At 40.9% G+C, this 22978-nt stretch overlaps 1 protein-coding gene across 1 annotated transcript; it reads right to left on the reverse strand.

Annotated features, from left to right (window-relative positions):
- Window positions 1-1373: 1373 nt before the first annotated feature.
- LOC306883450 (tripartite motif-containing protein 16-like) lies at window positions 1374-7902 on the reverse strand. The gene is made up of 6 exons (XM_079438724.1): window positions 7249-7902; window positions 6632-6727; window positions 6318-6551; window positions 5383-5542; window positions 5209-5256; window positions 1374-2226 (listed from the first exon to the last, which is right to left on the reverse strand). Exons 1-6 carry the CDS (start codon window positions 7819-7821, stop codon window positions 1706-1708), a joined length of 1632 nt encoding a protein of 543 aa, XP_079294850.1. The 5' UTR covers window positions 7822-7902; the 3' UTR covers window positions 1374-1705.
- Window positions 7903-22978: the final 15076 nt, after the last annotated feature.

The raw sequence follows: 22978 nt of genomic DNA on the forward strand, positions 1-22978 counted from the left end.
TGTTTTTGTTACTATGTAAGTTAAAGTATATTGAGTGTGCGTTCGTTTTATTGTTTTTACGTGCTCAGGGAATATTATTATTCTTAAATGCTCTTTTATTGGTTTTCATTGCTTCTATTGTCCTCATTTGTAAGTCACTTTGGATAAAAGAGTCTGCTAAATAACTAAATGTAAATGTATTTTTTACAGTGCAGTAGCATTATTGTATTGCAATCATACAATTTTTATTTATGTGTTTAATTGATATAATAAAAAAATAACAAAATTCATATTTGGGAAATTATTATTATTAATAATTTAATTTTACCAGTGCAGTAGCATTATTGCAAGCATACCATATTTAAAATAATAAAAGGTAATTTATATTTTGAAAGTATTATTATTATTGGTTTTATTATTATTAATATTATTGTTAAATACAGTTTTTAAATTTAGTATGAAATCAAATTAATATTTTGAAAGAATTATTATTATTATCCATTTTTATTATTATTATTAAATTCTGACTGATTTTTTGTTTTTAAATAGTGATTTTTTTTACAATGCAGAAGTGTTATTGCAATCATAATATTTTGTGTTCAATTGATATAATTAAAAATCAATCATAAAATAACATTTATATTTTGGAAATTATTATTATTATTATCATCATTATTATTATTAAATACTGACCTTTTTACAGTGCAGAAGCATTATTGCAATCATACAGTTTTATGGATGAGTTTATTTTATATATATTTGATATATAATGTTTTGATTGCTTCTATTGTCATCATTTGTAAGCGGCTTTGGATAAAATCATCTGCTAAATAAATAATGTAAATAATTATTGCAGTTGCAACATTTCTTTGATTTGTTATGATTTAAATAATAATGAACTACTATTAATATTTTGGTCATTGTTATGTATTTGTATTATTTTATATGATTGAATAGTCTCTTTATTTGACAGCAGAATTATTGTATTTGTAGCACATTTCAACTGAATTAATAATTAAATGAATAAAAAGGATTATATTTCAGCTAAAGTCATATTTGCTTTATTTCTATGGTAATATTTGTTTAAATGAATTAAGCAAAGCCTGCAGATGTTTGAACACATTTGGACATGTTTTAATAAATAAAAGAGCTGATTTGACTGATTCAGTGAATATACAGTCATTAAAACATTTCCCTACTCAGAAGAAAAGACATATTTCAGGAAGTAAATATTCTGTCATGATCTTTCACTGAAGATCTCATCATAATTTAATATTTTACTGTATAAAATTAATATTTTACTGTCTTTACTGTAGTTAGAATGAATGTATTTGATTAAATGCTGTGATTTATGTCATATTTGATAACATCAGAAACTCTCCTGAAGCTGATTTCAGTCGATTCATTAATTTTATTCATAATTCATGCAGCATTCAGACATTTGACACATTCATCAGATGATTTGACATTGTGTTTTATTACAAACATCTGAGAAAATCAGATGAATGATAATATCAGGCTGAGTTTGATAGTAAGAATACAAATGACTGATGTGAGTTTGAGAAAAGCCCAGAAACACAGATCATCACTGATTTACTGTCTAGATGAGGATTTCTGATTCATGTTCATATTAATGTGATGAAGAGACTCTATAACATCTGTTACTGATTTATCCTGCAGCTCAAAGCATTATGGGTAGAATCTCTCATCGGTCTATTCTGATTCATCAACACAGTTTCACTGATGATCCAAGACCAACCACAAACCCAGGATAGAGGGTCTGAGTGAATGTGGTCTGGACTGTGTGGATGAGGCTCATTGTGTCAGAGACGCTGTAGAAGGACAGAGTTCCTGCTCTGGGATCCACAAACACTCCTATTCTCCTGATGATGGACTTCACAGAGAGATCAGTCTCTATGTTATTGTGTATGAATGAGTATCTGGAGGGAGAGCAGAACAAACTCCAGGACTGATCATTATATCCAAACCAACACTCTTTACCCCGTCCCTTCCTGCTGATGCTCTTATATGACACTGATATAAACACATAATCTCCACTGCACTCAATCTCCCAGTAACAGCGTCCACTCACACTCTCTCTACACAACACCTGACGACACACATCAAATCTGTCTGGATGATCAGGATACGGCTGGACTGTGCCAGTGTTAGTAATCACTCTGTTGTTCTCAGACAGAAGGAGGTTTTTATTCACTGTGTTCAGATCCAGAGTGAACTGATGGGAATCTGATGGAGATAAAACACATCAGAATCAGGAATTATGAATCTGTCTGATCTTCTCATGTAACTGAACTCTTCAGGGTTCACAACACCCAACCTATCTGAGGGGTGTCCTTGTCCCCACTAAAAATAGGATTAAAACCACACGGTGTACTGTAAATAATGTTTTATACTTAAAATAATTTGAGTAGTAAAACAACACAATCGGGGCAAAAATGTAATTTTGAGTCTCCCTCCCTTGACTCTCAGTGCTTTGGTCCAAATGCTTTCCTCTTTTATATCATAAACACAAGTCCGGTGAGAGAACAAGTCAATATTTGTGGAACTCCAGGCTGTCAATTGGCTATTTTATTCACTTAAACATCGGATGAAGTGATTATTTTCTCTTTGCACGTGCACAGGACACAGTTTGTGCATCTGAGAGCCAATGGCGCCACCAGGGGGTGGCCCACCCCTGGCCGACTCCTGGCCACCACACTGGCCACCCCACTGGCCAGTATAAATTTTAGTAGCATCAGTTATGCATTTCATCCCTAATGCACAGTCAGGCAGGCATGAAAACGCGCGTTCTTAGCGCGCGCTTTGGGATTATGGCGAACGCGCGTCGGAAACGCACGGTTTTGTGTATCAAAACGCGCGTCTTCGACGTGTGATTTCCTATGAAACGCGCGTTCTTGACGCGCGCTTTGGAGTCACCAAAAACGCGCGTTTTTGACGTGCGTTTATCATAACAGGAAATGGGCGTCGAATGCGTGCGTTTGGAGTCGGACAAAACGCACGTTCTGAACGTGTTACAGGTAAACCACACAGGCAGAGCAAACGTCGTTTGAAGTATCCACACAGGCGAAAACAACGTGCTCTTTCTGTAGTGTTCTCAAAATGGCACGCGTCAAAAGCGTGTGCTGACTTCATTGCCGATTCTGTCATGTGTCCGCTATATCCTCCTGAGACCCCCCCAAAAAAGCTTTTTTTCATGTCATTACATTGTTTAGAGCATTAGAAAAAAAATGGAAAATTAAAATTTTTGAAAAAATATATTTTATTCATATTTTTTTCCTAAAAAATAAAATGGCATGAATAGACATAAAAAAGGCAAAAACAATGGGATTTTTTTTTTTAAATCACCAATACATTTTTAGGGTTTATAGTTTTGGTGTGCCACCCCAAGATTTTAAGTGGCCCCATCTGGCCACCCCAATGAAAAATTTCTGGAGGCGCCACTGCTGAGAGCGCGCGTCCGGTTTCGCGCACATTTCAAACGGCTATTCGGCTGTTTAAGGAAGTGATGTCTTTGTTCCTCGGACGTTTCCGGTTAGTGTTGGAGCGCATTCAAAACAATGGCGGCAAAAAAAAGTAAGTAAAGTGAGAGGATGTCTTTTGTTTAAATGCAGTACTGGTCAAAAGTCACACTATACATCACTATTAGTATTAGATTTATTACTATTACAAAATATTTATATTTTAAATAAATGCTGTTCTTTCATTCTTCAAATAATCCTAAAATTATCACAGGTTATAAAAAATATTAAACAGCACAATTGTTTCCAAAACTGATAATAAATCAGCATTTCAGAATGATTTCCGAAGGATCATGTGACACTGATATCTGGAGTAAATATGCTGTAAATTCAGATTTGATCACAGAAATAAATAATATTTTAAAGCACATTAAAATAGAAAACCGTTATTTTAAATTGTAATAATATTTCAAAATATGCCTCTTTTTTGATCAATTAAATGCAGGCTTGATGAGCATTGGAGACTTCCTTCAAAAACATATTATTATTAATAGTAATAGTGCCCACACTTTTGACCAGTACTTCTGTATGTGTGTGTGTTTACAGTAAATGTGCATAAAGACATGCATACCCACATATATGCTGTATGTAGTGTGTGTGCATTTATTAATCTGCATGTAGGCTATACTTTTAAAAAAACAAACGAATATAGGTTTATGCAAAACATGGTAGCCAGCACTGAACTGCATTCATCTTGTTTATTTATGACCACATGATGGCTCAGATAGAGCACTCAAATTCTTTCTCGCACTGTTCCACAGCAACAAACTTGACCAAACTAAGCACACATTATAAAACGATTGAAATCAGTAATAATGGGATGTAGTGATTAGTTTATTAGCTTTAATTTAGTGTTGTAATAAACATGCATGTTCTGTAAAGCTGCAGTGAAACTATATGTATTGTGAAAAGTGCTGTATAAATAAATATGAAAAAGAACATTTGCATAGATATACAGACTGACCCAGCAGTGCAAGTGAAATGTCCACTAAAAACCTCCCCGGACATCTTAGTGACAAACCATGATAAGATCGTAAGTGACACTGTTTGTCTCGCTTCAGTTTAACCAAACATAAGACTGATGTCATCCATTGTACGAACAAATGATCCCAAACGTTCCGCTATGCAGTTAATTGTAAGCATCCAGACAGCAATACATTTAACATTACCACCATCTCTCGAGTAAACGCACGCATCAATCAGAGCCGTCTGGAAATACCTTAACTGTTACGTCTTCGCTAGACTTAAATAGTACGTGCTTGTTTTGACAGATCTGAGATTTGAAGATGGCGCTACCGGAAATGCTTCAGGACCAGACATGCGCAGTAGCTTTCCTTTGTTATTGTTTACGTCCGGTTTTCATCATTTTGAGTCTGCAAAACACTGAAATGGTCTATTAATGTGCTTTCGCTCTACATTTGTAGATTCGTCAACATTTGTCATAAAATAACGCAATAGTCTCCCTGCTACACTAATAGTAAGGTTTTCCTCTGTGTATATCCTTACAAGTAAATTTTAGCTGTATTATTTGTGTCCCCTTCAAAAACTGCTCTTGAGAAATTGTCCCCCCTACTGTTAGACCAAATTTACACCCCGTTTACATCATCAATTATAAACTCTTCTTTCTCCTTCTACAGAAGAACATGAACACACTCAGTGAGGTTTTCTGCTAGTTTTCTTACTGACTTACATTTTAGGAAGTCGTTCCTGGTCCTGGGAACAATGTTGGTGGATGTGACTGTGGAAATCAACAGACATGAACAGTGTGATTCTCATGATCCTGCATCCATTCCTAACACATTTCTAATATGATGTTCTCCATGATATGAGATGATGATGAGCAGATGAATCTCCAGGACTTTACCTCTGTCTGAGATCTTCTTGAGCTCCTCTTTGCAGAAATCCTCCAGTTTGTCTCTCAGCTGATGGACAGATTCTCTCAGATCATCAGAAGAGACGAGAGAACTGAAGAGATCATCATTTACGTCTGTAGATTCAGGAGGAGCTGAGAGAGACTGGAAACTCTACAGAAAACAGAAATCAAAACTCATCAGCTCCACACTTCACCCAATAACCTGCTCCAACATCAGATTTGACTGATCTTTAGTAACGTAATCCAGCACTTTCACAGCATCAGCTTTATTCTTCTCATATTCATTACATCACATTAGAGCTACAGATTATAGTATTTGCTGCTTACACTATATGTGAACTTTCTAGGAAATAGTTTGGATGATAAAACATCTGCTAAGAACATAAATGTCCATCTAACATCTCAAGCACATCAATGGAGTCTGATTGTAGAGTTGAGTAGACTTGCTCAGGAAAAGCAGCTCAAAGGCTAGGATTAGATTGACCATTATTTATAACTTTACAGCACATAGAAACACTGAAACTAACTAGAACCCTTAAGACACACTCAGGTTTGGTTTGGTTTCAGTACACTGAAGCATTGTTCAGTCAGTCAAGTAAACACAGATTATTTGTGGCAGCTTGCATTTTGGTCTTTTTTAGTAATTTTGAGAGGGGGAGGCAATATTGTAAAGTGAGCAAGGATGGACTGACTATACGGAGCAGTGGGACGCCGCTTTTACAAGTGATTTAAAGAAAAGTACTGACATAAGACCCATCTGAGCAAGATTTCTGGTGCTGAAACCTAAGAGGCGTCTCTTTTAAAAGAAGAGAGTCTGACTGACGATTATATAATAAGACACTCATGAAATGTTTCTCTGTGAGTCTGGTGTCACAGCAGGATCTGCTCAAGTCCACTATGATCCTGTTCTTCTAGATCTGTGTTACCTGCAGGAACTGGATGTGATCCTGTGTGTGTGAAAGCTGCTCCAGCTCAGCGTCTCTCCTCCTCAGATCATTGATCTCCTGCTCCAGTCGCTCCAGTTGTCCTTCAGCTCGACTCACTGCTTGCTTTTCCTGATCTCTGATCAGCCGTATCAGCTCAGAGCGGCTTCTCTCAATGGAGCGGATGAGCTCAGTAAAGATCCTCTCACTGTCCTCCACTGCTGTCTGTGCAGAGCGCTGTTAGGACACACAGTGATTCAGGCTTCAGTGAGTCTGAACTGAGACTGAGACAAACTTCTCTTCTTCTCCAGACTCACCTTATGAGACTCCACAGCCTCTCTCAGCTGCTGGAGATCTTTCTCTCTCTGCTGGATTCTCTGCTGGATCGTCTTCTGCGTCTCCTTCAGCTGCTTCTGCAGGACAAACAGATGATAGTGAATCTCACAAAAAAGGGCTGTAGATTAATAAAACTCTAGAAGGTATGATTAATCATTTACCACTATTGTACATTAATTATTATAAAGATTAAGGCCTGTTTCACACTGTAAGTGTAACTATCATAAAAGTTAACCTGACACATACATAGCTTCACACTGACAGTGTTTCTGTGTCTGTCACTGCATTTAGACTGATAGAAGTATATATATATATATATATATATATATATATATATATATATATATATAGATATATATATATATATATATATATATATATATATATATATAGATATTTGTTTCTTAATCAAGGCCTATTTTATGAAAGATTGTGTTGATAAAGGTTTATGGTTCATTTTCAGCAAACAGTGAAACTCTTCCTGCAGCTGCTATTCATTTCTGCTGTCGTGTTCAGAGTGAATGCTGTAAGCTGTTAATATGGTGCTGATATAAACACATTTGAAAGCAATATTTCATCAGTGTCTAGTGTTAAATACCTGTTTCTCTGTCCTCTGTGCTGCAGCTGATACAGTATCATGGTTTTTATGTTCATCCACCAAACACAGCATACATATACATTTCTGATCAGTGCGGCAGAAAACCTCAAGGAGCTTCTCATGTTTCTGGCAGATCATCTCCTGCAGTCGTCCAGTGGCTTCAGTCAGATTGTGTCTCTTTCCTTTAAACAAACTCTCGTGTTGTTCGAGGTGATTCTGACAGTAAGAGTTCAGACACACCAGACAGGACTTGACGGCTTTGTATTTTCTTCCAGTACAGACGTCACACTGAACATCTCCAGCTCCAGCAGGAACCGCACTTTGAAGTTTGGTCTTCTTCAGTTTCTCTACCACTTCAGCCAAGATGGTGTTTCTAGCTAAAGCAGGTCTTGGACTGAAGGTCTGTCTGCACTGAGGGCAGCTGTAGACTCCCTTCTGATCCTCCTGATCCCAGCAGTCTGTAATACAGCTCTTACAGTAACTGTGTCCACAGGAAATAGCCACTGGATCCTTCAGGAGATCTAGACACACTGAACACATGAACTCATCCTGAGAAAATCTGGCTTCAGCCATTTTACTGCACTAATACAGAGACACAAACACACAACAGCTCAACTACACTTCAGTTTCTCTTTCCCTGAACTCACGTGATTCCTGTTTCCTGGTTCAGTGTTTGAGTGACGTGTGTAAAACAGGTTTGTCTGTGGGTCTGTAAAACAGGTTCCTCATTCCTGAGTTTAGTTTCAACACACCTGACTGTTATTAAAGTAAATGCAAAGACCATGGCTGTATCCGAAATCACCCCCTATACCCTCAAATAGGGCACTATTTGAGGGTTCAGCCATTTTAAGTGGTGTTCGAAACCATAGTGGATGTTCTTGAGTGCACTCATTCAATCCCACAATGCACCGCAAACACGATTTACAGCCGATTTACACTCAACGGCTAGAGAATCCCCAGAATGCACTGAGAGAGCCGTGCGCCGAATGAATTCCCGAGTCTCACCAGAAGATGGCGCCCGCAGCTGAATCACCCATCCATTCATTTTAGAAGCACTCGTCCACGGCGTAACACAGCGTAATACAACACAGGAACAAAATTAATTGTAAACTGACTATTAGGGTTTATAAATAATTTCAGTGACAGAGTTCAAGATAAATCCTTCAATCTTACTATTGGAGCTGCTCGTATCAAATGATTATTAAACAGCAAGCAAACTATGCAAAAGCGGCAGTCCTTCCGGTGCACTGTGTGTTTTCATTCACTCCTTCAAGTGAACTGTATGAGTGGACTAATGTAGGGAATAGTGAATGAGGCTATAGGGGGCGATTTCGGATACAGCCCTTGACTAGTTTTTTCAGGTGTGTTTAATTAGAGATCAAACTAAACTCAAAGGACAGGACAGATAATAAAAGAAGATTAAAAAATAGAACAAGTACATAAGGAATAACAATATACAAATTGACAATTGTATGTGCAACAAGTATATAATATAGACAACAAGTTGTCTATATTATATATTGTGTTTCTGCTGCTTTGTACATTGCCTTTTGGTTAATTGTTGTTATTCTTTTATTACCTGTGTCCTGTCCTGTTACTGTCTTTCTGTTGCACTGTGGAGCTTCTGTCACTACAACAAATTCCTTGTATGCGTAAACATACCTACTTGGCCAATAAAGCTCATTCTGATTCTGATTCTGATATTGGGGGCAGTCATGGCCTAATGGTTAACGAGTTGGACTAGTTATCCGAAGGTTGAAGGTTCGAGTCTCAGGTCCCGCAGAGATTGTAGGTGGGGGGAGTGACTGTCCAGCACTCTCTTCACCCTCAATACCACGACTGAGGTGCCCTTGAGCAAGGCACCGAATCCCCAACTGCAAATTCCAAGCGTGGGACACCATACTTGGCCACATGTCACATACCTTCCTTTCCTTCCAATAGGCAGTTTTGTATGTACAGGTATATTATGTGCAAATTGAAATGTAGACTTAAGTATGTGTGTTAGATAAATAAGTGTATAAATAGTGTGTGTTCAACAATTATTGCTGGGCCTTTTTCACAATGGAGTCTATGTGAATATCCCACTTCAGGTCCTGAGAGATGGTGGTGCCCAGGAATCTGAATGACTCCACTGCAGTCACAGTGCTGTTCATGATGGTGAGTGGGGGGAGAGCAGGGGGGGTTCTCCTGAAGTCCACGATCATCTCCACAGTTTTGAGCGTGTTAAGCTCCAGGTTGTTGAGACTGCACCAGACAGCCAGCTCCTTAACCTCCTGTCTGTAAGCAGACTCGTCACCGTCCTGGATGAGGCCGATCAGTGTGGTGTCGTCTGCAAACTTCAGGAGCTTGACAGAGGGGTCTTTAGATGTGCAGTCGTTGGTGTAGAGGGAGAAGAGCAGTGGGGAGAGAACAAACCGCTTCTGTTCTTCAGCGTCTGCGTGTCCATCAGCGCCTCCATGCTCTGCATGCTCGTCATCATCTCTGTGGTGAGGAAGAGTAGGAGGAGGAGAACGCCGATTAACATCGGGCCGCAGAGACTCAGAGTCCAGCAGAGGTTCCCCATGATGAAGGTGGCACACAGAACAGGGCTCCTGCGCAATTAACCCTTAAAATTAATGGAATAGTTCAGGCAAACATGAAAATGCACTCATCCTCAGGACATCCGAGATGTAGATGAGTTTGTTTCTTCATCAGGTTTGTAGAAATGTGTCTCTGCATCAGTGTCTCAGCAATGGATGCTCTGCAGTGAATGGGTGCTGTCAGAAAAAGAGTCCAAACAGCTGATAAAAACATACCACTCCAGTCCATCAGTTAACATCTTGAAGCAGAAGATCTTCTTCAAGATCTTTCACTGCTTTCAGGAAGGTTTGTGTAATGTTTCTGGAGTAGCTGTATCTGTTCTTGCAGAATCGTCCATCAGGAGCCGCTGCTGCATCTGAATCCACGTTGGTTGGTATTTGTTCAAAAGATTAATGCCCGACTTTTACTTTTTGATGGATTTTGACTGAATTTTTAAAGTGAAGGAAAATGGAAACAATTTAATGATGAATGTGTGCTGTATATTCTGTAATACTGTAAATAATAATAACATTAAATAATATTGTTTAAACCTGCTTAAGATCGAGCTGTATCAAATCATCCATATGGAAATGTAATAACATATATTGTCTTGTTTCAAGAGTGATATTGCCAGTGTTTATACAGTATATATTATCTGTAAGGCGATATACAGGTCCTTCTCAAAAAATTAGCATATTGTGATAAAGTTCATTATTTTCTGTAATGTACTGATAAACATTAGACTTTCATATATTTTAGATTCATTACAACACAACTGAAGTAGTTCAAGCCTTTTATTGTTTTAATATTGATGATTTTGGCATACAGCTCATGAAAACCCAAAATTCCTATCTCAAAAAATTAGCATATCATGAAAAGGTTCTCTAAACGAGCTATTAACCTAATCATCTGAATCAACTAATTAACTCTAAACACCTGCAAAAGATTCCTGAGGCTTTTGAAAACTCCCAGCCTGGTTCATTACTCAAAACCGCAATCATGGGTAAGACTGCCGACCTGACTGCTGTCCAGAAGGCCATCATTGACACCCTCAAGCAAGAGGGTAAGACACAGAAAGAAATTTCTGAACGAATAGGCTGTTCCCAGAGTGCTGTATCAAGGCACCTCAGTGGGAAGTCTGTGGGAAGGAAAAAGTGTGGCAGAAAACGCAGCACAACGAGAAGAGGTGACCGGACCCTGAGGAAGATTGTGGAGAAGGACCGATTCCAGACCTTGGGGGACCTGCGGAAGCAGTGGACTGAGTCTGGAGTAGAAACATCCAGAGCCACCGTGTACAGGCGTGTGCAGGAAATGGGCTACAGGTGCCGCATTCCCCAGGTCAAGCCACTTTTGAACCAGAAACAGCGGCAGAAGCGCCTGACCTGGGCTACAGAGAAGCAGCACTGGACTGTTGCTCAGTGGTCCAAAGTACTTTTTTCGGATGAAAGCAAATTTTGCATGTCATTCGGAAATCAAGGTGCCAGAGTCTGGAGGAAGACTGGGGAGAGGGAAATGCCAAAATGCCTGAAGTCCAGTGTCAAGTACCCACAGTCAGTGATGCTGGTGTTGGTCCACTGTGTTTTATCAAGGGCAGGGTCAATGCAGCTAGCTATCAGGAGATTTTGGAGCACTTCATGCTTCCATCTGCTGAAAAGCTTTATGGAGATGAAGATTTCATTTTTCAGCACGACCTGGCACCTGCTCACAGTGCCAAAACCACTGGTAAATGGTTTACTGACCATGGTATTACTGTGCTCAATTGGCCTGCCAACTCTCCTGACCTGAACCCCATAGAGAATCTGTGGGATATTGTGAAGAGAAAGTTGAGAGACGCAAGACCCAACACTCTGGATGAGCTTAAGGCCGCTATCGAAGCATCCTGGGCCTCCATAACACCTCAGCAGTGCCACAGGCTGATTGCCTCCATGCCATGCCGCATTGAAGCAGTCATTTCTGCAAAAGGATTCCCGACCAAGTATTGAGTGCATAACTGAACAATTATTTGAAGGTTGACTTTTTTTGTATTAAAAACACTTTTCTTTTATTGGTCGGATGAAATATGCTAATTTTTTGAGATAGGAATTTTGGGTTTTCATGAGCTGTATGCCAAAATCATCAATATTAAAACAATAAAAGGCTTGAACTACTTCAGTTGTGTTGTAATGAATCTAAAATATATGAAAGTCTAATGTTTATCAGTACATTACAGAAAATAATGAACTTTATCACAATATGCTAATTTTTTGAGAAGGACCTGTATGTAATTTGCACACACGTACATTCTCTGGGTAGATGGAAATGTTTTTGTAACCTTTGTGTAAGTGAGTGATACCCAAAAGTCACACTTGATTCCAACTCCGCCACCGGGGATTTATACCCACGGAAATAATTTAACACAGCAACACAAGTTCAACAGCCAATAAATGAAGGAAGAACAGAGGCGTGACCTTCAAGTTCAACACTTTTATTAACAATCAGTAATGTAACCTCTAAATATACAATCATCTTCTCTCTCTATATATATATAAGAGATCTGGGGTTTAGGTCAAATATTAAAATCAAAATCCACCATTCTTAAAATAATATTAACCAAGCCTGCAGGAAGAAGGGGAAGCAATAATTTAACAAATTAATCATTTAAATCAAGATAATATTTAGCCTATTTGAAATGGAAAATTAAGATAAGTCTTGTTTTCTGAGAAAGTAAACAAATTAAGTGAATTTATACTTGAAACAAGAACAAACATGTATCAGTGAGCTATGAAAACCTTTTGAATTACACTGAATTTTTCTGAGCCTGTTGGCAGATTTTTTAATCATATTTTCACTTAATTTTTATCAGTTTCTCAGAACTGCTTTGATTTTCAGTTTGTCTTGATTTCAACTTTATACATTTGCACTGGAGAACAAGACAAAATGTAGCTTTATCCATTAAGAGCCAATTAAAAATATTGATGTAGTCTGATAAAATAAAATATGCTAAAAACAATGGAAATGTTTGGAGGATTGCAACTCAAAACTTGGACATTTTCTTATTTTAATTATTACTATTAAGTCCTGTTTGTCTGGGTTAGTCACAATGATATTTAAATGTGTTTTGCAAGAGAGACCTGCTGACAAAAAAATGGTATCAGAACCAGACAGCATAAAATACTTAAAAATAGATATGCACAATTACAATAAATAAAAGCACAGAATTTGGATAGAAAAGAACAAAACAATATTTGTGAAATTTACCAGCAATTTCTGAGTGAAAACTGTTTCTACATTAACATCAACATCAAGTGAAAGGTTTTTTAAATGTTTGAGGGTCAAAAAATCATCAGGACTTGGGTGTAACAAACCCCTTAGGCTAAAAAAAAATACAAATCATCACTGAGAGCTTACTTAACCAGAGTCAGTTGTAGTCGGTTGCTGAAGATGATAAAGTAGATTGCCAAAAAAAGAATCTGAATCCACGCATTTAAGTACACATTTAAGTTAAATGAACAAAAACCTCTCCTTTTTTTCGGGGGGGGGGGGGGGGGGGGGGGGGGGGGGTATCAGATAAAGAGGATTTGTTGTCTTTTATTTTAGTCAGTTTTGGAGTGGTGCAGGTTCACTGTGATGCAGGTTCACTGATGTAGGTCCACTGTGATGTGGTGTCCGGTGAACAATACGACCGAGGACACTGGACGGTATGCATTTTATTGTGTGTTATCTTGCAAAAGGATATTTTATTATTGTCACGAATCCAGTCCGTAGCCTTCCGTCTGCTCACCACCAGATGTCGTCTTCTCTTTACATTGACTCTCACACCACACAGACTTTTGCATGTCACTCCAGACTACAGTTCCCATGATCCATTGCACTGATTGCACACACACAGCTGAAGGCACTGATTACACATAAAAAGCTGAATCCATTCAGACACGCTTTATAAGCCTTGGACTTCCTCTTCCAGTTTGCGAGTATTGTTCTAGCGTTTAGCACTCTCCTAGTGTTAGCTGCCTTACTGAGCCATTCTGTGTTTCTGTTTAGTCTCTAGTATTGTTCTGCGTTTATCACTCACCTAGTGATAGTTGTGTAATGAAGGAGACTAAGTACTCTTATTCATTATTCTTGACTACGCCACTCCGATTTTATTTGGGTGGGAGATCCCAAACCATGTAGGGTTTTCCTCACACGGCTATTCAAATAAATGAATATCCTTAAGGCAAAATTACTATAAACACAGTCTCAATTTTATTTACCAAGTCATCAAGTAGTTTCACTTCAAAACTGGCTCGATTTACTCATGCAAGATGGAAACACAAATAACGGCAGAGGATAATATCACTCTCAAAGAAAATAAAAAAATTAATTAACACCAAAAAAATAGATTAATGCAATAACCCCCATAATTTTCATAACACCTCAAAGCATGAAATACCAAATCACAGCACACATGTGAGTGATGGTGAATATACTTCCTCCCTATATATAGTTACAATGAGTAAAGCTGCCAGTAATGGCCTAGTTGACATGTAGAATAGACAGACCAGACAATAAACAATAGACATGGGCCAACAACAAAAGGGAAAATAAACAACTCACAAAAGCAAAAAATATATAATTTCAAGGCAGGGAAAACAGTGATCAATTGAGCTGGATCAAACAACTCTAAAAAGAGAAAACAACATTAAACAACAAAACAATTTGTTAACCCATGTTATACAGTCCCACATTTTCAATCAGGGCAACTAATTTAAATACAGAAATATAAAAAGAAAAACAACATTACAATTTCAATTAGAAACCACTGGAAATTTATTACAGTCAACCGTATTAAAATGCTAGGTATCCTAGCCTCACAATAAAAATTTAAATAAATACCTTTGAAACTTTAGCTGGTCACACACACCATTCAAGGACTACAATCCTCACCATATACATCCTAAAGAAGAGAGGACTCTTAACACTTTTGTATAAAAGGGTGTCAGTTTAGTGTGTACAAAATGTATATTATTAATCATTTTACACAATAAAACGGCCTACCGTAGATCGTCAACGATCACGTGCAGTATGCTGTGCTACTCGTTCAGCGTCTGCCACTCATCCAGCCCAAGATACCCAGCATGAGAATTTAAGATATCTACAATTGACTAAGAGCAATCACAATCAAAAAATGACTTCCCTACAAAAGAAAGTGCTACAATTTTTTTCATCCAATAAAACGTTTAACTTTAACAATCAGTCAGTCGTCAACAATTGGTCATTCAATCTCTACCAGTCATTCAATTCAGAATAACCAGCATGAAAACATCTAAATCACACATCTAAAAGTCAACAGATTGTTCTTCCAGCGACAGGCAACCACCAGCACGCCAAACCATTGAAACATTGAAACGCTGCTCATCTACTGATCGGAAGTGCGTATTTAAAGGGAATCCTACCTACTATCGTAGGTACAACAGCGCCTCCTAGTGGCTTGGCTACAGCTGCAGTCTAGTTTCCAGTTATAGTTAGTCTTGTCATTTCATGTTGCCTTGTTTCCTGTTTCCTGATTCATGCCTGTGTATCTAGGATTAACCCTTGTCTCGCCGTTTTTCTCACAGACTTTTTCTGTGAAGGCGTTAATCAACCGCTGAGATATAAGCTAATTCACGAGGGTCCACGTTTGTCACTCAGTCAGTTTATGGATTATGCTTTGTTGACTGTTGGTTCAGCGTTCACTGTGGGCGTCGCGGAGGAACACGACACCGCACTCACTCGTGTAATGGCGGCCGCACTAGAGCACGCTCACAAAATGGCGGTGACAGCGGAGCTGAATGGCGGACACAACAGCATCCCGTTATGTCACAGCTGCCAATCCTGAGTCAAGCCAATACACCGCTGATCATCATGAGTCCAGTCAAGTAACAGTTGATCTTCATGAATCAAGCCAAGTCACAGTTGATCTTCGTGAGTCCAGCCAAGTCACAGTTGATCTTCATGAATCAAGTCAAGTCACAGTTGATCTTCGTGAATCAAGTCAAGCCACAGTTGATCTTCGTGAATCAAGTCAAGTCACAGTTGATCTTCGTGAGTCCAGTCAAGTCACAGTTGATCTTCGTGAATCAAGTCAAGTCACAGTTGATCTTCGTGAGTCCAGCCAAGTCACAGTTGATCTTCGTGAATCAAGTCAAGCCACAGTTGATCTTCGTCAGTCCAGCCAAGTCACAGTTGATCACAGATTTAACTTTAACAATCAGTCAGTCGTCAACAATTGGTCATTCAATCTCTACCAGTCATTCAATTCAGAATAACCAGCATGAAAACATCTAAATCACACATCTAAAAGTCAACAGATTGTTCTTCCAGCGACAGGCAACCACCAGCACGCCAAACCATTGAAACATTGAAACGCTGCTCATCTACTGATCGGAAGTGCGTATTTAAAGGGAATCCTACCTACTATCGTAGGTACAACAGCGCCTCCTAGTGGCTTGGCTACAGCTGCAGTCTAGTTTCCAGTTATAGTTAGTCTTGTCATTTCATGTTGCCTTGTTTCCTGTTTCCTGATTCATGCCTGTGTATCTAGGATTAACCCTTGTCTCGCCGTTTTTCTCACAGACTTTTTCTGTGAAGGCGTTAATCAACCGCTGAGATATAAGCTAATTCACGAGGGTCCACGTTTGTCACTCAGTCAGTTTATGGATTATGCTTTGTTGACTGTTGGTTCAGCGTTCACTGTGGGCGTCGCGGAGGAACACGACACCGCACTCACTCGTGTAATGGCGGCCGCACTAGAGCACGCTCACAAAATGGCGGTGACAGCGGAGCTGAATGGCGGACACAACAGCATCCCGTTATGTCACAGCTGCCAATCCTGAGTCAAGCCAATACACCGCTGATCATCATGAGTCCAGTCAAGTAACAGTTGATCTTCATGAATCAAGCCAAGTCACAGTTGATCTTCGTGAGTCCAGCCAAGTCACAGTTGATCTTCATGAATCAAGTCAAGTCACAGTTGATCTTCGTGAATCAAGTCAAGCCACAGTTGATCTTCGTGAATCAAGTCAAGTCACAGTTGATCTTCGTGAGTCCAGTCAAGTCACAGTTGATCTTCGTGAATCAAGTCAAGTCACAGTTGATCTTCGTGAGTCCAGCCAAGTCACAGTTGATCTTCGTGAATCAAGTCAAGCCACAGTTGATCTTCGTCAGTCCAGCCAAGTCACAGTTGATCTTCGTGAGTCCAGTCAAGTCACAGTTGATCTTCATGGATCAAATCAAGCCACAGTTGATCTTCGTCAGTCCAGCCAAGTCACAGTTGATCTTTGTGAGTCCAGCCAAGTCACAGTTAATCTTCGTGAGTCCAGCCAAGTCACAGTTGATCTTCATGAGTCCAGCCAAGTCACAGTTGATCTTCGTGAGTCCAGCCAAGTCACAGTTGATCTTCGTGAGTCCAGCCAAGTCACAGTTGATCTTCGTGAATCAAGTCAAGTCACAGTTGATCTTCGTGAATCAAGTCAAGCCACAGTTGATCTTCGTGAATCAAGTCAAGTCACAGTTGATCTTCGTGAGTCCAGTCAAGTCACAGTTGATCTTCGTGAATCAAGTCAAGTCACAGTTGATCTTCGTGAGTCCAGCCAAGTCACAGTTGATCTTCGTGAATCAAGTCAAGCCACAGTTGATCTTCGTCAGTCCAGCCAAGTCACAGTTGATCTTCGTGAGTCCAGTCAAGTCACAGTTGATCTTCATGGATCAAGTCAAGCCACAGTTGATCTTCGTCAGTCCAGCCAAGTCACAGTTGATCTTTGTGAGTCCAGCCAAGTCACAGTTAATCTTCGTGAGTCCAGCCAAGTCACAGTTGATCTTCATGAGTCCAGCCAAGTCACAGTTGATCTTCATGAATCAAGTCAAGTCACAATTGATCTTCGTCAGTCTAGCCAAGTCACAATTGATCTTCATGAGTCCAGCCAAATCACAGTTGAACTTTGTCAGTCCAGCCAAATCACAGTTGATCTTCATCAGTCCAGCCAAGTCACAGTTGATCTTCGTCAGTCCAGCCAAGTCACAGTTGATCGTCACTAATTCCCCTGTCTGAAGCGCTTTCCATGATGGGGATCGCTTTATGTTGCGTTTGGGTGGCGTACACCACCACAGAACTGCCCCAGGCGATGGCACCCGCTGCAGCTTCTCCAGAGGTGGCGGCACCTGCTGCAGAACCTCCCGAAGTGGTGGTGCTCGCTTCAGTTCCATGTATGGTGGTGGCGCCCAGCAATGAACTCTCAGTCTGTCGTGTCGCGGTCAAAGAGACTGTTACTACAGTGGAACCTCCAGAGGTGGCGGCAACCGCTTCAGAACCTTCGGTGGTGTCAATGGTATCCACTCACCAAGTCTTTGTCTGTCCTGTCGCAGCCAGAAGGGCTGTCCCTGAACTCCCATCCTGTCCTGTCACGGCTAAGGAGGCCGTCTGCGAATCCTCGTCCCGTCCTGTCACGCCTACAGAGGCCGTCTGTGAACTCTTTGCCTGTCCTTTCGCAGCCAGAAGGGCTGTCCCTGAACTCTCGTCCTGTCCTGTCATGGCTAAAGAGGCCGTCTGCGAACTCTCATCCTGTCCTGTCACGGAAGTCGTGGCCTAATGGTTAGAAAGTCGGACTCATAATCCAAAGGTTGCGGGTTCGAGTCTCGGGCCGGCAGGGATTGTAGGTGGGGGGAGTGAATGTCCAGTGCTCTCTCCACCCTTAATACCACGACTTGAGCAAGGCACCGAACCCCCAACTGGTCCCCGGCGCCGCAGCATAAGGAGGTGTGTGTGTTCACGGTGTGTGTGTGTTCACTGCTGTGTGTGTACGCTGGATGGGTTAAATGCAGAGCATGAATTCCGAGTATGGGTCACCATACTTGGCAGTATGTCACTTCACTTCACTTCGCTTCACTTCACTATGAAGGCCATCTGCGAATCCTCATCCCATCCTGTCATGGCTACAGAGGCCACTTATGAACTTTTGTCCTGTTCTGAACTGGCTGAGGAGGCCATCTCTGATCCCTCATCCTGTGCTGAATCAGCCATGGTAGCTGATTTTGAACTGTCCATCCGTTTAGTCTCATCTAATGTATCTGATTTTGAACTGTATGTCCTGCCTGTTTCCGTCAAGGAATCTAAACTTGAGTTTTCTCTCTGTCTTAATGCTGTTGTTGAGTCTGAATTTGATCTGTCGGTCCTGATTTAAGCATTGTATCTGATGTTTAACCGTTTTCAATCTATGAATCTGTTCTTATATATATATACACACACACACACACTCACTGGCCACTTTATTAGGTACACCTGTTCAATTGCTTGGTAACACAAATTGCTAATCAGCCAATCACATGGCAGCAACTCAATGCATTTAGGCATCTAGACGTGGTGAAGACGACTTGCTGAAGTTCAAACCGAGCATCAAAATGGGGAAGAAAGGGGATTTAAGTGACTTTGAACATGGAATGGTTGTTGGTGCCAGGCGAGCTGGTCTGAGTATTTCAAAAACTGCTGATCTACTGGGATTTTCACGAACAACTATCTCTAGTGTTTACAGGGAATGGTCCGAAAAAGAGAAAATATCGTGTGTGGACGGAAATGCCTTGTTGATGTCAGAGGAGAATGGACAGACTGGTTAGGGATTATAGAAAGGTAACAGTAACTCAAATAACCACTCGTTACAACCAACGTTACAACTAAAAGATGGCGCCGCTTTATTCGGACGCCGTCCAGGCCGCTCCGCTAAGATTGTGTTTTTATCTACTTTTTTACTTAGTTTTACTTTCTCTTTTGACACATCTCACGTCGGCACTGATCACCTATAACAGAGAAACACTTTTGGACATTGGAAACCGCTACACTAACCTGTTCCAGGACGCTTTATCCAGGAATCCAGCATGTCTTCTGGAGATTCTTCGGAACGCAGAGATGAACAATAACCCCCGAGGCGAAGGATCAAGAAACGCCGCGGGAAACGCACTGGGATTCGAGATAGACTCCAGAAAAGGGCTCACAGTCCTCGTCTTCCGAGCATTCTGCTCGCAAATGTCCAATCCTTGGAGAATAAGATAGACGATCTTAGAGCCAGGATTAGTTTCCAACGGGACATAAGGGACTGTAACATCCTTTGTTTGTCAGAAACGTGGCTTTCGTCCATGGTCCGCGGACAGTGCTGTAATGCCAAGTGATAACTTCTCTGTTTTTCGGACGGACAGAACAGAAGAGGCCGGTAAATCCAGGGGTGGAGGAGTGTGTTTCATGATTAACAAGAAATGGCGTGATCCCAGGAATATCTCCATTCTGTCACGTTCCTGCTTGCCTCATCTGGAACATCTTTTCAGGTTACACTTTATTTCGATAGTCCACTTTAGACATTCTACTAACGATAAGTAACTTTATAAATACTTTATAAATGTGAACTAATTATCATTAATTTGTAGCTACATGTCTACTAACTCTCAGTAGGGTAGGTTTAGGGTTAGTAGAATAAGTTGACATATACTTGCAAAGTTTATAATACTCAGTATGTTGTATGTTGTGGACCCATCAAAATAAAGTGTTAGAAGATATTAAGCAGAATGTCTACTAATACTTTAATGACTGCTAGTTGACATGTAGTTGCAAAGTTACTTACTGTTAGTAGAACGTCTAAAGTGGACTATCGAAATAAAGTGTAACCTCTTTTCATTATTTGCCACCCATTTTATCTGCCCCGGGGGTTTTCATCAATCATCATTACTGCTGTGTACATTCCACCACAGGCAGACACCGGCTTGGCTTTGTCTAAGCTTCACGATGTGCTCAGCGGCTACATTAACAAACATCCTGACGCTGCCTTTATCATCGCGGGGGACTTTAACAAAGCCAACCTCAAACAGGTCATGCCGAACTTTCACCAACATGTATCGTGTCCAACTACAGGACCAAATACACTGGATCATTGCTACACTCAGTTCAAGAATGCCTACAAAGCCCACTCACTACCGGCTTTTGGCAAATCGGACCATTTTCCTCACACCGGAATGCAAACAAAGGCTCGTTCAGGATCCTCCGGTGCAGAGAGTAGTGACGCGCTGGTCCTCCCACTCAGAAGCTATGTTACAGGCGGCTCTTGATGACGTCGGCTGGGACATGTTCCGGACGAGTTCTTCTGACGAGTTCACGGATGTAGCATTAAGCTTTGTAAACATGCTAACCGAGCAAGCTACAGAAACAATAACTATAAGGACATTCTCCAATCAGAAACCGTGGGTGGACAGAACAATCCGTGCTGCGGTTAACACACGCACTGACGCTTACAATGAGGCTCTTCTGTCCGGGAATATGAGCGAGTACAAAGCATCGTGCTATGCTCTCCGACGCGCAGTAAGAGCCACTAAACACAGATACAAAGAGAGAATTGGGTCTCATTTCCAGCTCAATGACTCTCGACGGATGTGGCAGGGACTGAGAACCATCTGTGCCTTCGGAAACGAATCCTCCGCAGAGGTGAGAGCAGATCCGTTGCTGACCAACGAGTTAAACACCTTCTACGGCCGCTTCGACTGCAACCGCGGCGGCGCGTCTCTGTCGTCCAGCGCGTCAGGAAGCAGCAGGCAAAGCCGCGATGATCCTGTAATCACCGTGTCGGAGGATGAGGTTCTGAGGGCGCTAAAGAAAGTGAACGTCAGAAAAGCAGCCGGACCTGATGGGATAACCGGCCGTGTTCTGAGGTCCTGCGCCGATCAGCTCGCTGGTTTGTTCACGTCTATCTTTAATGAGTCCCTTGCTACCTCCGTGGTTCCCACCTCATTTAAAAAATCCGTAATAATCCCTGTGCCTAAGAACAATAAACCCTCTTGTCTGAGTGACTATCGCCCAGTTGCCCTCACATCTATAGTCATGAAGGTTTTTGAGAGACTTGTAAAGAGCCACATCTGCTCCTCTATACCTGATACTTTGGACCCTCTTCAGTTTGCCTATCGCCCAAACAGATCTACGGACGATGCCATCGCTCACATCCTCCACTCTTCCCTCACACACTTGGACAGCAACAATGGGAATTATGTAAGGCTGCTATTCATTGACTATAGCTCAGCTTTCAACACTATAGTCCCCATCAAGCTGGCTTCTAAACTCACAGACCTCGGCCTAAACTTCTCACTTTGTGATTGGATTCAAGACTTCCTCACCGGCAAGACCTCAAGTGGTGAAAGTTGGCCAGTTAACCTCAAACTCCATCACCCTGAATGTAGGAGCCCCACAGGGCTGTGTCCTGAGTCCCCTGCTCTACTCTCTCTACACGCATGACTGTGTGTCCTCTCATAGCTCCACATCTATCATCAAATTCGCTGATGATACTGTGGTTCTGGGCCTCATCTCCAACAACGATGAGACCGCATACTTGGACGAGGTTGAGAGACTCACATCATGGTGCCAGGACAACTGTCTCTCTCTGAATGTGAGCAAAACTAAAGAGCTGATCATGTACTTTAGGAACAGACAGCAGCAGCCCTACACTCCTCTTATGATCAGTGGGACCCTTGTGGAGAGGGTGAGTAGCTTCAAGTACCTCAGTGTAAACATCTCCGAGAACCTGACTTGGACTACACACATCCAAACAAGGGTAAGAAAGCCAGGCAAAGACTGTACCATCTGCGACAGCTGAGGAAATTCAGGCTCTCACCAGCAATCCTGAAAACTTTCTATTCAGGGACCATAGAAAGTGTATTGACTCAGTGCATCTCAGTGTGGTATGGAAACAGCTCCAATCAGGACTGCAAAGCACTACAGAGAGTTGTGCGCTTAGCTGAGTCTCAGGGTCTGCTCTCCCCTCTCTGCAGGACATCTACCTCAAACGCTGCAAAAGTAGAGCTGTCAAAATTATCAAGGACTCAAATCACCCTGGTAACCGTCTATTCACTCTGCTACCATCTGGTAAGCACTTCTGTAGCCTGATGGCAAAAACTGAAGACTTAAGAGGAGCTTCTTCCCCCAGGCCATCAGGCTCCTAAACTCTAACTCTGTGTCATAACATCACATGACTCCATGTAAATATCACCATATCATAAGCTATTCATAATTTTTTCTACCTCATATGCTGCTACTTAAATACCCTGTACAACTTTTTTTGCACATTCCTGTTATATTACTATTTATATCAACAACATACTGACCTGCACATTTATATTTATATTTTTTTCTACTTTTCTTTTTCTTAACATT

The sequence above is a fragment of the Barbus barbus genome (assembly GCF_936440315.1).
Source record: "Barbus barbus genome assembly, chromosome: 17".
Lineage (NCBI taxonomy): Eukaryota > Metazoa > Chordata > Actinopteri > Cypriniformes > Cyprinidae > Barbus > Barbus barbus.

Coding starts and splice junctions, on each gene's coding strand:
- LOC306883450 (XM_079438724.1), bottom strand. CDS start 7,821: ATGGCTGAAGCCAGATTTTCTCAGGATGAGTTCATGTGTTCAGTGTGT. Junction 6,552..6,631: donor AGGCTGTGGAGTCTCATAAG/GTGAGTCTGGAG, acceptor GTGTCCTAACAG/CGCTCTGCACAGACAGCAGT. Junction 5,257..5,382: donor CAAGAAGATCTCAGACAGAG/GTAAAGTCCTGG, acceptor TGATTTCCACAG/TCACATCCACCAACATTGTT.